Source organism: Schistocerca americana, chromosome 1, assembly GCF_021461395.2.
Source record: "Schistocerca americana isolate TAMUIC-IGC-003095 chromosome 1, iqSchAmer2.1, whole genome shotgun sequence".
NCBI classification, from domain to species: Eukaryota; Metazoa; Arthropoda; class Insecta; order Orthoptera; family Acrididae; genus Schistocerca; species Schistocerca americana.
Window position 1 is genome coordinate 296756658 of NC_060119.1, and position 14493 is coordinate 296771150.

Sequence of the window (14493 nt, forward strand, 5' to 3'; positions counted from 1 at the left end):
TCTCCTTTTGCAGTCTGATGACGAGCTGCGCGCCAACTTAGAACGTAGAGGTGTTCATTTCGTCCGGCGCGTTCATCGGGGTCCGAGGGACAATCAGGTTGCTACCGGTGCCTTCATCTTGGCCTTCGAGGGTGATACGTTACCGGAAAAGGTCAAGGTGATGGTCTACCGATGTGACGTCAAGCCCTATATCCCTCCCCCGATGCGGTGCTTCAAGTGCTGGAAGTTCGGCCATATGTCTTCCCGCTGCACTTCCAGCCTCACATGTCGAGATTGCGGACGCCCGTCTCATCCCGATACTCCATGTGCCCCGCCTCCCATCTGCGTCAACTGCGGGGAACACCATTCACCTTGCTCGCCTGACTGCACAGTCTTTCAGAAAGAGCGCAAAATCATGGAATATAAGACCCTGGACCGGCTGACCTATACTGAGGCCAAACGGAAATATGACAGACTCCATCCTGTGAGAATGACATCTTCGTATGCAGCTGCTACAACAACTGTGCTAGCTCCATCAGTTGCGAGACTTCCAGCCAGCTCGATAAGCAGTACGACTCCTTCTGCCCCCTTGCCCGTGGGGGGCTCTCCCCAACCGGTTGCTCCTGCACCACCTACCTCAGGAGCAACCTCCTCCCACCCGTCGGGGACGTCCGTCCCCGCTTCTCAGCCGGAGAAGCGCCTAACTTCTTCGGCTACTCTCGCCCGTAAGAGTTCCCTTGGGACGCTCCCTTCCCAGGGTTCCCCCAGCGGGAAGGATGACGGCCACCAGTGGCATAAGTCCTCACCAGCAGCCGGGCGTAGGGCTTCACGATCCTCCTCTGTCCCGGAGACTGAATCGGTGAAGCCTTCCCAGCCGGTGAAACCCAAGGTTCAGCGAGAGAAGTCCAAGAGAAAGACCTCTAAGGCTAAAGAACTTGCGGTGGCACCAACCCCAACGCACCTTTCGCGCTCTGCGTCTGAGGATGAAGTCGAGATTCTAGCGTCCGCTGAGGACCTTGATCTCGCTGGTCCCTCAGACGCCATGGATGCCTCTCGTCCGGGTACTGAATCGGTGGCAGTGAGTGAACAAGCGGCGTAAATTGCCTTCCCAGTCCTTTCACGCCTTTCTCAGCCATGGACAATACCATCCTCCAGTGGAACTGCGGCGGTTTTTTCCACCATTTAGCAGAGCTCCGCCAACTTCTCAGCCTTCGCCCTTTCTTCTGCATTGCTCTCCAGGAAACTTGGTTTCCGGCGATGCGAACCCCCGCCCTCCGTGGCTATCGGGGTTATTACAAGAACCGAGCAGCTTATGAAAGGGTGTCTGGTGGCGTCTGCATTTATGTCCTTCACACTCTGCACAGCGAGTCTGTCCCTCTCCAGACGCCTTTAGAGGCTGTCGCTGTACGCGTGTGGACGCCACAGGCTGTTACCGTCTGCAGTCTTTACATTCCACCGGATGGTGATGTCTCGCAGCATGTCCTGGCTGCACTGGTCGCCCAATTGCCGCCACCTTTCTTGCTATTGGGCGACTTCAACGCTCATAACCCTCTGTGGGGTGGGTCAGTGGCAACAGGTCGAGGCGCCATCATTGAGCAATTATTGTCGCAGCTCGATCTCTCGCTGTTAAATGATGGTGCCTTCACACACTTCAGTGTGGCGCATGGCACCTACTCCGCCATTGACCTTTCAATCTGTAGCCATAGCCTCTTACCGTCTGTCCAATGGAGTGTGCATGACGACCTGTGTGGTAGTGACCATTTTCCGATCTTTTTGTCACTACCACAGCGCCACTCTTCTGGGCGCCCTAGCAGATGGGCTATGAATAAGGCTGACTGGGACTTGTTCTCCTCCACTGCCGCTTTTGAGCCTCTCTCTACCGATGACATTGATGCGGTGGTTCAATCGGTCACCACCGGCATCGTTACTGCCGCCGAATCTGCCATTCCCCATTCCTGTGGGTCCCCTCGGCGGAAGGCTGTGCCTTGGTGGTCGCCTGAGATCGCTGAAGCGATTAAAGATCGCCGGCGGGCGCTCCAGCGTCACAAGCGACACCCCTCCCTCGACCACCTTATCGCCTTCAAACGGCTGCGTGCGCGGGCCCGCCTCCTTATCCGCCAAGGCAAGAAGGAGTGCTGGGAGCAGTATGTGTCCACCATTGGCCTCCATGTCACTCCCTCGCAGGTCTGGGCCAAGATTCGACGCGTCTACGGCTATCGGCCACCTGCCAGCGTCCCTGCGCTCTCACTGAATGGAGCAGTTTGTACTGACTCCGACGTCATTGCCAATCGCTTAGCAGAGCATTTTGCTATGAGTTCCGCTTCTGCGAATTACCCCCAGGCCTTCCGCTCCATTAAAGAGCGGATGGAACGTCGGAGCCTTTCGTTTCGCACCAACCACCCAGAATCTTACAATGCTCCATTTAGTGAGTGGGAATTTCGCAGTGCCCTCGCTGCTTGCCCTGATACCGCTCCTGGGCCAGATGGCATCCACTGTCAGATGCTGAAACACCTTTCAGTGGACTGCCAGCGGCGCCTTCTCGATCTTTACAACCGTCTTTGGGTCGAGGGGGAGTTTCCGTCGCAATGGCGGGAAGTCATTGTCATCCCCGTTTTGAAACCTGGAAAGAACCCTCTGGAGGTGGACAGCTACCGTCCCATTAGCCTCACCAACGTTCTTTGCAAGTTGCTTGAACGGATGGTGAGCCGGCGCTTGCATTGGGTACTGGAGTCTCGGGGCCTTCTGGCTCCGTCTCAGGGTGGGTTCCGTAAAGGCCGCTCCGCCACCGACAATCTGGTGAGCCTGGAGTCGGCCATCCGTACTGCCTTTTCCCGCCGTCAGCACCTGGTCGCTGTCTTTTTCGACATGCGGAAGGCGTACGATACGACGTGGCGTCATCACATTCTTTCTACGCTCCATGGATGGGGTCTTCGGGGTCCTCTGCCGATTTTTATCCGCAATTTTCTGTCGTGTCGTACCTTCCGCGTGCAAGTCGCGGCCTCGTATAGTTCCTCCCACGTCCAGGAGAACGGTGTGCCACAGGGCTCTGTTTTAAGTGTCTGTCTGTTTTTAATAGCCATTAACGGGCTTGCTGCGGCCGTGGGAAATTCTGTCTCCGCTTCCCTGTATGCTGACGACTTCTGCCTTTATTACAGCTCTCCTGGCATTGCAGCTGTTGAACGTCAGCTACAGGGCGCTATCCGTAAGGCGCAGTCTTGGGCTGTAGCGCATGGGTTTCAGTTTTCGGCAGCCAAGACCCGCGTTATGCATTTCTGCCGGCGACGTACTGTTCACCCGGAGCCGCAGCTTTCTCTTAACGGCGAACTTCTTTCGGTGGTGGAATCGCACAGGTTTTTGGGGGTGGTTTTCGATGCCCGGTTGACTTGGCTGCCTCATATCCGGCAGCTCAAACAGACGTGTTGGCGGCATCTCAATGCACTGCGATGTTTGAGCCACACCCGCTGGGGAGCCGACCGCTCTACCCTGTTACGGCTCTACCAGGCGTTAATCCAGTCCCGTCTGGATTTTGGGTGCCTGGCATATGGCTCAGCATCCCCGTCTGCGTTGCGGGTGCTGGACCCAATTCTCCACAGCGGGATACGCCTTGCCACTGGTGCTTTCCGCACCAGCCCTGTGGACAGCTTACTCGTGGAGGCAGGTGTCCCTCCACTGCGGTTCCGACGCCAACGTTTGCTAGCCGCTTATGCTGCCCATGTTCTAAGCTCGCCCGGGCATCCTAACTATCGTCTCCTGTTCCCGCCATCCGTCGTCCGTCTGCCGGAACGTCGGCCCCGGTCGAGTTGTCCGATCGCCATACGCGTCAAGGAGCTTCTCTGCGGGCTTGGGTTTTTCCCTGTTCCGCCTCCTTTCCAGGCGCCTCTGCGTACACCCCCGTGGTGTGTTCCTCGCCCTTGCCTTCGGCTCGACTTGGCACAGGGCTCGAAGGACTCGGTCCCTCCAGAGGCCTTCCGCCGCCGCTTTTATTCCATCCTGGCCACGTATCAGGGCTCTGGCATTGTTTACACCGACGGCTCGATGGTTGCTGGTCGAGTCGGTTATGCGCTCACTCTAGGGGAACATTTCGAACAACGTTCCTTGCCGGCTGGCTGCAGCGTTTACACTGCTGAGCTGGTCGCCATCTTTCGAGCCCTAGAGCATATCCGCTCCTGCTCAGGTGAGTCCTTCGTCATCTGTAGCGATTCCCTGAGCAGTTTACGAGCACTCGACCAGTGTTTTCCTCGTTCCCGTCTGGTGATGGCTATCCATGAGTCCCTGCATACTCTTGCGCGTTGCGGCCGCTCTGCGGTCTTCGTGTGGACCCCAGGCCATGTTGGGATCCCCGGCAACGAGAATGTTGACCGGCTGGCGAAAGAGGCGATTAGTGCACCATCTCTGGACGTTGGCCTCCCGAAGACAGATTTGCGAGCGTTCCTACGCCGCAAAATTCTGGACCTTTGGGACACTGAATGGCGCGCCCTGCCTTCACGCAACAAACTTCGGGCCATCAAGGGGGCTACCGGTGTGTGGCGCTCCTCCTTGCGGGTCTCTCGCAAGGAGTCTGTTGTCCTCTGCCGGCTGCGCATTGGGCACACTCGGCTTACGCACGGCCACTTATTGCGCCGTGAGGATGCGCCTCTATGTCGCTGCGGCTCCGTTTTATCCGTGGTTCATGTTTTATTGGAGTGTCCGTTTTTAGCTGCGCTCAGGCAGTCGTTCGCACTGCCTGGCTCGCTCCCTGCCCTTTTAACAGATGACTCGGCTATGGCTGACTTAGTTTTACGTTTTATTCGGGCAGGGGGTTTTTATTCTTTAATCTGAGTGTTTCTGTTTTTATCTTATTGTTTTGTGTTGATTCTGGCCTTTGGCCTCCGGTTTTAAACTGATTTTTTAATGTGTTTCTAGTGGTTGGCTTTTCCTTTTTTCTTTCTCTGGTCGGCCAACCACCGTCACACTCTGTGTGCTTTTAGTTCGTTTTGTCTGGTCTTTGTCTCAGTTTCTCTTGTTACGTGTCGTCTGTGCTCTATTCTGTTACTCGTTTTTATTCTCTGTGGGTGTTCTTTGTCTTTGGAAAAAGGGACCGATGACCGTAGCAGTCTGGTCCCTTTAATCCCCCAAACCAACCAACCAACCATCTTAATCTGAGCACTTTATTTTTGGTCTTCCAGTCTTACTGTTTCCTCTTGTTTCTTATATGTATTGTGGTGTTGTTATAAAATGCCAAATTATATACTAAGTATGTAAGTTGTGTACACTTAATTGAGAGCAGTGAATACTTAAGGAAGCTGTCATTAGCACATGTCTTTTACGTACTTAGTTCTACAGTATCAGAAGTAGGAGTACTTCTGAGAAACAGTATGCCAGCCTTTTTGCTCTATTACTATTGTAGAACAGCAGCTACCAAAGTATGATATGCTGTGGGCATTCCTTAAAGTGTTTTATTGAAAATAGTTGATGTAATAATTCCTGCTCCATGTAGGCATTACCAAATCTGCTCTTGGCCAAACTGTTTCAGCTGCAGTGACACCAAGTATTTAAGACTGTTAGCTTCACATATCATTTTCAACCTTGGTATCCATCTGCTTTGCCAGTGGAAATTAATGAGCAATGTGTAGTGCACCCTTTTGATTCCTTTTTCTTGTATGTTTCTGCTATCCATTATATGCTTCTGAAAATAGAAAAAGGAAACTGCTATATCTGTAAGTTGCTGGATACCGGGACACATGTCAGAAGATTGGAGAGAAACAGTGACAACGAAAGGTGGGAAGACCGCCTGTGGATGGAACTCAAACCCATGCCGGGGTCGAGCAACCGGACTGATCAAACACTGGACCTGACACAACAAGAGCAAGTCAGCAGCAACCTATTAAACAATGAAATGCAACGAACCTTCAACACAATGCTGCCAACAGGTCAAGTAAGAGCCACAATCCGAATAAAGACTAGAGAGGAAATCCAATATCTAAGCAAAGTCGTCAATGAGTAGTCAGTAGTATGGAGGAGATAGTAATGAATACTATCAGCAGTCAAGGTGTAGCAGTATTAATGCTGACCCTGAGGGACACTATTGGCCGGTGTGTTCACGTGGCGAGATAGTGGCATAATCAATGCCGTCTATCATCCATTGAGATCCATTTATTCTAGCGGGCACCATCTACCGTCCATTGAGATCCATTTATTCTAGTGGGTATTCAACTTCTTCATGGCCCAATATCTGAGAAACATTGCTTAAAAAGTAACTGAAGAAGTACTTCAAATGAAATTTTATATGTGAATGACACACAGTTTCTGACGAGATTGAAATGTGTAAGTATCAGTATATTATTTCAAGGTATTTGAGACATGGAAATATGTGGTGGAACACTTTGATAAACTGCCGAACAGGGGAAATCCTGAGAAATGTCCTCCAAAAAGGTGTCAAGAAAAACTATTTACCTGTTGTTAAAGTGGACTGAAAGACATCAGTAGTATTTCCTGACACAGTAGGTCTGTAAGTTAATGATTTAGTGTGAGAACTAACTATTTAAAATTGTGTATATTTTTACTATCCAGACATACTTTCCTCTAAGGCATAGCGAGCTAAGATGGCACCTTTTTATTATTGTTATTAATAGTATTATTAATATATTGTGACAGTTGTATCACTAAACAAAGTAAATTTTCTTTCACTTATTAAAATTTCCATTACAGAGGCTTACATACTGTGCAGGAACTACACACCACCTGAAGGCTACAAACCAACTATGCTAAATCCATTACTTACACAAACAGATTGTGACTTCAGGTCTCTCACTGAAGTTAACCGTGCTATTGTTCCTTTTCTAAGCTGTGGAGATTTGAATCTGTACTGATAGACATCACTCATTGGCAGAAGGTGAGTTGCATAAATAGATTTTTTATCTTCTGTAGTTGCTGCTTATAATGTTGTACCTGATCAGAAAATTATTTTGTCAGTAGATGGCATTAAGAGCATTCCCTGGTTGTAAAATAAGATATGTTAGAAAACCAGCTACCAACCATTAACTGGATGATAACTCTCTTCATGTTAGAAAACCAGCTACCAACCATTAACTGGATGATAGCTCTCTTCAACACAATTTATTGTTTCTTACAAGGAAGATAGGAATACCACAGTCAGTCACAGTACGAATGGTTTTTTTATTATCCTTGCATATTCAGATTTCAGCTATAAATAGCCATCTTCAGTGCATTTGAGAGAGTTATAACACAGCAAACTCCCAGCAATACATGTCAATGACCATTACATATACGCATAGGCAGTAGGAAACTGACCAAGCACCTCAATTTCTTACTGCTGTACATCTATAAAGTCGAATGGTGATATGTACTGCTGGGAGTTTGTTTTATTACAACTCACCTACACGCACTAAAGGTGGCTATTTATAGGTGAAATCTTGATAAGTGAGGATAATAATAATAATAATAATAATATAATAAAAAACAGTGCTGTATTCCTATCTTTCTTGATAATAATATACAGTCACTGTGCACAGTGGTTCCTTGTGGAGTCAGAGTTGCTTATTGTTTCTTATTATTATTGGTTTTGAACACTTTGTTCATCCTCTGATGAGTGCATTGTATGTAAATGATGAACTGTTAATCAATTGTTGAATGATTTTAAAGCCGTGGTCCCAACTCAAAAGTATTGAATTGTGTTATGGGCATAAAAATGTTGGAATTCAAGGAAGGTGAATGCAGTTACATTATCTGAAAGTGATATGTTTGAGGTGCCTCAAAAATGAGGATTTTTTCCAACTTCCTGCTAGTAACAGTAGAAGTGACCTGGGACATGCAGAACATGAAAGGGAAGTGAGAAAATGAATCAGTCACAAGGAGCCCAGAAATGGCCCATAAGAATCTAGGTAGTTGTGCTCCCATTGTTCCACAGCACCAACACCGGCAGAGAATTGCTTGGGAGACACAGCTTGGTGGGTTTGGCTTGCAGATTATTGATTATTCGCAGACAAGGTTCACAGTGCAGGTGTCAGTACTGGGGCAGAATGTGTGGTTGCGCCGAACACTTCATAAGCATTGTACAGGAGATGCGGCATTCTGGGTGGAAAAGAGGAAGTAAACATGACGTGGCAGTGGTGTTCATCCGATATAGACAACAAAACTCCTTGATTTAGGTGTAATGATTTTTCCCTTCAGTGCAGAAATTATATTAGCTGTGAATGTTACATGAGTTCTGAAAATGATAGTGCGTGACTATTATTTCAGCTTGTAGTACATATGTGCTTACAAGCTTCTTCCTCATGGGTACTGACCCACACTAGTGCTGCATTACATGTTATATGAATTCTGGAACCTTTTTGGTTTCGTAAGGTTAAGAGCGATTTTGTTTGCCACGAGTTACAGTTGGCATTTCTGATTTGTGGCCCATAATGAGTATGGTTATGTTAATAGCAGCCAATATAATGTTTTTGAATAGCTATTTATTGTCTCTGCTATATTATACGTATGTGCCAATTTGTTCATATTCCTTAATTTGACCATCTGCTTTGTGTTGTGGACTTAAGGGAGGGAGGATGCCATCACACCACAACATTGTAGTTTCCCATTCGTGTTTTGGTATTTTAATTCATTCTGTAATTTGTCAGTTCATTATCAGGGATACTGATTCAGCCAAGTTATAAATTAACAGAGAGATCTAATGCCTTGCAAAGGTTACTGAAAATGCCATTGGTATAGATATTTTATTTAGCTGTGTGATAACTTCATTTGTGAGGTTTTTGTAGATTATCTACAGAAACCCAACTGAGGGGTTATTATCATACTAATCTCTATAAAATGAGTCCAGTTTCTTGGACATATGGCAATGACCTTATCTTTGCTCTTGTAGATCTTACTATTACACATGTATGTGGCGCGCAAGCACAATTGAAACCGCTTAAGAAGTTTACATCACAGCTCGAGAAATCTCGGGTTATTGTCAAGCTTTTGAACAACTTGTGTTGAAACTATCTCCATGATATGTCTTTGCATTATTAATGCCTGTGTATTTTAATAATAAAATAATTGGGAAACAAGGACTATAATATCTAGCATGATGCACTTCTTGAAATTTGTTCCCATTTTCAAGTGTAACTATTTACATTGCTGTTTCATGTAATGTCTGTGTGTGTATGTGTGTGTGTGTGTGTGTGTGTGTGTGTGTGTGTGTGTGTGTGTGTGTGTGTGGGTGTGGTTTTTTCTGTAGGTGCACATGAGAATATGAGTAAATTTCTGAAACATGTGTTTCCTTCTATGTTTCACAGAACTGTCAAATTTCAAGAAGAAGATAGGTTGTTGTTATGGCTACTTCATAATAGTGACAGTAGCGAAATGCATCAAACAAGAAAAGTCCAGGATGAAACAACAACAATATGGAAAGGATAGATTGCTGCTCACCACATAGAGGAGGCAATGTGTCACAGACAGGTACAGTGAAAAAGACTGCTGAAGCACCTCTGTGTGGTGAGTAGCCATTAATTGTTGTTGCCAAATAAGAACATTTGTTTTGCAAGCTTTTACTTTGTATAATAACGAATAAATATCACTTCAGTCAATGTAATTGGTTTTTTATAATCTTTTTTTCTGAGTTTAAATGGACCCTCTAGAATCTTCTCTTACACCCAGGAATTTCTTTTGCAGCCAAATGGAGAATGACTTAACTGCAGTCGCAACTGTCCTTACTGGCTGCTTGTTACTTAAATAACTTCAGTTGTGGGTGGTGCTAGAACCTCACATGGCCTCCAACAAACATTTACTAAGTGTTAATTACTCTGTTATAGTGTCAGTGGTTTTTGTTTCAGGTTGCAGTAGTTTATTCTGTGCAGAAACATAATGATTGAAGCATATTACTTGTTTCTTAGAAAGGTATTTTATCTTGTAGTGTAAATTTTGTCAATACTTTGATGCAGTAAGTGTACCTGTGGAGAAAGTTCCAGAAAGCTTGCAGTTCTTGTGGTACAAATACAAATTCTTCCAACAAATCGATTTTGTAATATTTGTATGCAATACAGCAATTGAACTGGAGTCACTCTGCCATCTCTTTATTCACATCATGTGGCAGAATGATATTGAATGTTTCCAACGACTCGGACAGTGTTTGAATACATGAGGTTAACGGTTTGTGATATACGCTAAGTTCACTACTGAACTATAAATTTTGAACAGAATGGTGTAATTTCTTGTGAATTGACAGTGCAGCATGTGTTTCTGTAATCCTAAATGGTACCAAAACAAATGTGTGTTACACTTTTAATGACAAGTTGTGTTTGCAATAAAATGAATTTTAATGACCTTGTCTTAGCACAACATACGTCCTGCAATCCATCCAACTTAGCTAATTTTTCACTTTCAGGGAACATTAGTGGATAGTAATTGAAGCTGTCATGATAAAAAAGTATGCTTAATAGAACCTGAGATACACTAATGTTCCTAAATTCGTAGTAATACTGTGTTGTCTTTAATTAAGAGTACCCATAAGCTGATAATTGCCCTTTGAATGTTAGCTCATTGCTCCTGGAAGGAAGAAAATTTGCGGCTTAACCCTTTGCACTCCGTAAGGCAGATACAGGGCGGCTCCGTGCGCTCTTATTTAAATGGCCGATGCCTGGGCGGCAATGCACCGCAGAGATTTATGTGGATCTCTTTGTGGAAACAATGTGGCCGCTGGCCAACAATTGGGGTATACATTAAAACAAAATGTGTGCTTTCATTCATATATTTATGTAAGCTTTTACAGTAGAAAACTTTCCATTGTGTGGTATTTTTTGAATCACACTTCAGGGTGGAGAGCTGGGTTTTGTGAGCATGTTTCGCAGTAATACACAGTTTCACGCCTGCCACCTTTCTTTTTTCTGTCTGAGCACACTGCACAATCCTTATGCTTGTTCCCAAGAAGCTTGTTGATAATGTGCAACTTTCCATTCAAGCGTTCCTCGTCATCAGAAGTTGAACGACGTCCTCGTTTCTGTCCTTGAGTTCTTTCTTCGGCAACTAATCCTCTTATACAGGGTGTATACAACCCGGGACAACCGGGAGATCCGGGAAAAACCCGGGAATTTTTTCATCCGGGAGAAAACCGGGAAAAACCCGGGAATTGTTTAGAATTCTGGGAATTTTTCATTGTTTTAGTTTTCAGTTAAATTTATGTGATTTTGACTTGTAAGAACCAATACTCTAACAAAGGATATTACTGTATCCCGCTACTGCAGAATAATACTGCAACAACAAAAATGAACAGGAGAAAAAAATAGAAAGGAATAAAACTAAAGTTGCCAAGGAAATGCGCCGTATACAACAACAAAACAGTGCTCATACAAGCGTCTGTCAACAGCAAAGTATGTCAAAGGCTTTAGGAAGACTATGCTGTGCTTTGTAACAACAAATTGCCTCCGGTGAGTGTGGCGTGACAACTGTTTAAATTAGATTCGTTTGAGGCTTTGCGGGCGGGCTCTTGCGCATTGCAGTTGAGTCGCGTATGAGTAGTACCTTCTCCCGCTTCTCATCACAGATGTGTGGCTGGGTGCCACTACTTAATATTGCCCCATTTCAGAAGTTAGTAAATCTGGGGCTGATGCACAGAGCAGTCTGAGTTGTGGTGGGGAGGTGGGTCGTCTCCACGTGACCGTTTAGTGATTTTGTTGTTTCCTGTTCGTTTATTGCTCTCACGTTAAATGATAACAAAATGGAGTTTTGTGGTGGGGAGCTATCAGATGAATTAAAATACGTTCGCGTAATTACGGAAGGCTAAAATATGTTATTAGTTTTAGATTTTATTTCCACCTTTCTGACAGTCAAACATTAATCGCCTTACAGAACAATGAAGTTATTTTGGCCGGTTTGCTAAAGAGATTTGGGTTTCATTAATCTTTTCTGTTGAGGCAGTCAATTTATTTGAAACAAAGTGTTTAGTTTCACACTATTAACTAGTTTCAACTGTTCGCTGCATTTCAAGTGCACGTATGGCATTATGTCATAATAAAGAACCAAACATGAGATAATACAGTACTGGTACTCCAAGAAAATTTGCAATCAAATGTGCATTTTAAGCTGAATTATGCGTTTTAGTATGGTTCACGAAATTCCAACGCTCTTGAAGTATCCTCTGATGTCTTGTTTCTTTTATGACATAATGTAAGATCTTTTAATGTTTTACATGTACGACCATATGGGCTTTCTGCAACATCGTAGCTGTGCAAGCGCAGTTACGCTTGTTATCTGGTGCTCTCTTGCAACTGCTGAAACGAACCTATTTCTAACAGGTTGCAGGAAAATATTGTGAATGGTGGTTTGAAAAGCGTTACATTTGAAGGAGATTTCCTTTTACATAAGATGAGCTATGTGCGAGAATGTACGATGAATTTCTTAAATCACAAAGCGTTTGACTCTCATTTAAAAATCAACTCTTTGAGGATGACCATTTAGAAGAATTTCGAGACCATAAGATCAGACATTTATGTCATTATTAAAAATTTTGCTGGCACATTTGTGTGATGTATCTTGAAGTGTAACAAGCGCAAACAAGATCAACATTATATGTGGAAGCTTAGCTTCTCTTCCAGCATATTAATCTTCGAGACCAATATTATAGGTGAATGCTATGTATATTAATTTAAACCATTAACTTTTCTTATTTGTGTGTTCGCGCTACTTAAGAGTGATCTTGCTATTGGCTGACTACATCATGTGTCCTATGCTGTCATCAGCTGGTGAGATCACGTGACATGAGCTATGACTGGCTTACAAAGGCACATCGCAATCTCGATTTCAATGCTTCGGAAAGTGACGTGCAGTATTGGGTGGAATTCGAATTTATACCTTCGTAATATGAAAATAGCAGCTTCATTTGCTATATCCCGTATGGTTTCTTTTGTGTTGTCTGCATTTTTCAGAGTACAGACAAGCATATCACTGAATCCAATAGTTTTAATTTCTATGCTATCATATGGTAATGTGCTACAGGACACTGTAAGTATCACACTAAAATTACACCATTTTTCTTGGAATAAAAGCTGGAGGTGACACTAAAATGGCGCCATTTCCCTTCCAATGCGTACTTGTATTCAAATAAAATGGACAAAAACATGGTGGGTCTTTTTATTTTATTTTATTTTATTTATTTATTTTTTATTTTATTTTATTTTATTTTTTTTTTTTAGCTCTCTGTGATAACCAGAAACTAGTATCAAGTGTTCAAATGATGGTAAGTCAACTCAGGGAGGGGATGTGGTCATCTGTTTTCGACTGTGTATGCTCTGAAGCAATGCCATCCCTTCAAGCACTATCTACATCTACATCTACATTGATACTCCGCAAGCCACCCAACGGTGTGTGGCGGAGGGCACTTTACGTGCCACTGTCATTACCTCCCTTTCCTGTTCCAGTCGCGTATGGTTCGCGGGAAGAACGACTGTCTGAAAGCCTCCGTGCGCGCTCTAATCTCTCTAATTTTACATTCGTGATCTCCTCGGGAGGTATAAGTAGGGGGAAGCAATATATTCGATACCTCATCCAGAAACGCACCCTCTCGAAACCTGGCGAGCAAGCTACACCGCGATGCAGAGCGCCTCTCTTGCAGAGTCTGCCACTTGAGTTTATTAAACATCTCCGTAATGCTATCACGGTTACCAAATAACCCTGTGACGAAACGCGCCGCTCTTCTTTGGATCTTCTCTATCTCCTCCGTCAGACCGATCTGGTACGGATCCCACATTGATGAGCAATACTCAAGTATAGGTCGAACGAGTGTTTTGTAAGCCACCTCCTTTGTTGATGGACTACATTTTCTAAGCACTCTCCCAATGAATCTCAACCTGGTACCCGCCTTACCAACAATTAATTTTATATGATCATTCCACTTCAAATCGTTCCGCATGCATACTCCCAGATATTTTACAGAAGTAACTGCTACCAGTGTATGTTCCGCTATCATATAATCATACAATAAAGGATCCTTCTTTCTATGTATTCGCAATACATTACATTTGTCTATGTTAAGGGTCAGTTGCCACTCCCTGCACCAAGTGCCTATCCGCTGCAGATCTTCCTGCATTTCGCTACAATTTTCTAATGCTGCAACTTCTCTGTATACTACAGCATCATCCGCGAAAAGCCGCATGGAACTTCCGACTATGAGTGCTACATTGCTCACAGCATCAGGTCAGTATTTTTCTTTTCTTCTTGTGTAGGTGTACAGTATGACTGATTTTTGAGGAGCAGAGAACATAATGGCACCCTGGCCAAGTGGTCAAGTGCACTGACTGGCAATTTGTTGGACAGGGTTTGATTCCTGCTGCTACCATCATTTCATTTTATTATTATTATTCATTTTGTTTTGTTACTTGCTAAAGTATTAATTATAAGATATTATTAATATTATTATTAATTATAAAATATTTGAACAGTTCAATTTAAGTATGTAAAATTAATATATTCAAGTTAGTTACTATTATTACCCATGTAAGTCAAAAGGGGATAGGACACCACATTGTAGCACTTCGGTAAAAT

General features: G+C 44.4%; 1 protein-coding gene across 6 annotated transcripts in view; it reads left to right on the top strand.

Moving 5' to 3' along the window:
• LOC124595185 (putative tRNA (cytidine(32)/guanosine(34)-2'-O)-methyltransferase) overlaps positions 1-10230 on the top strand; it is a 77221-nt gene extending 66991 nt beyond the window's left edge. For 4 of the 6 annotated variants that reach the window (XM_047133846.1, XM_047133830.1, XM_047133820.1 and 1 more), the window contains 2 exons: positions 6667-6850; positions 9255-9545. In XM_047133846.1, the coding sequence (XP_046989802.1) occupies positions 6667-6827 (161 nt within the window). In that variant the 3' untranslated portion in view covers positions 6828-6850; positions 9255-9545. Of the gene's footprint in view, positions 1-6666; positions 6851-9254; positions 9551-9630 lie in introns of those variants that run through there. The other 2 variants (XR_006978184.1, XM_047133807.1) reach the window with 2 other exon arrangements.
• The last annotated feature ends 4263 nt before the right edge of the window (positions 10231-14493 follow it).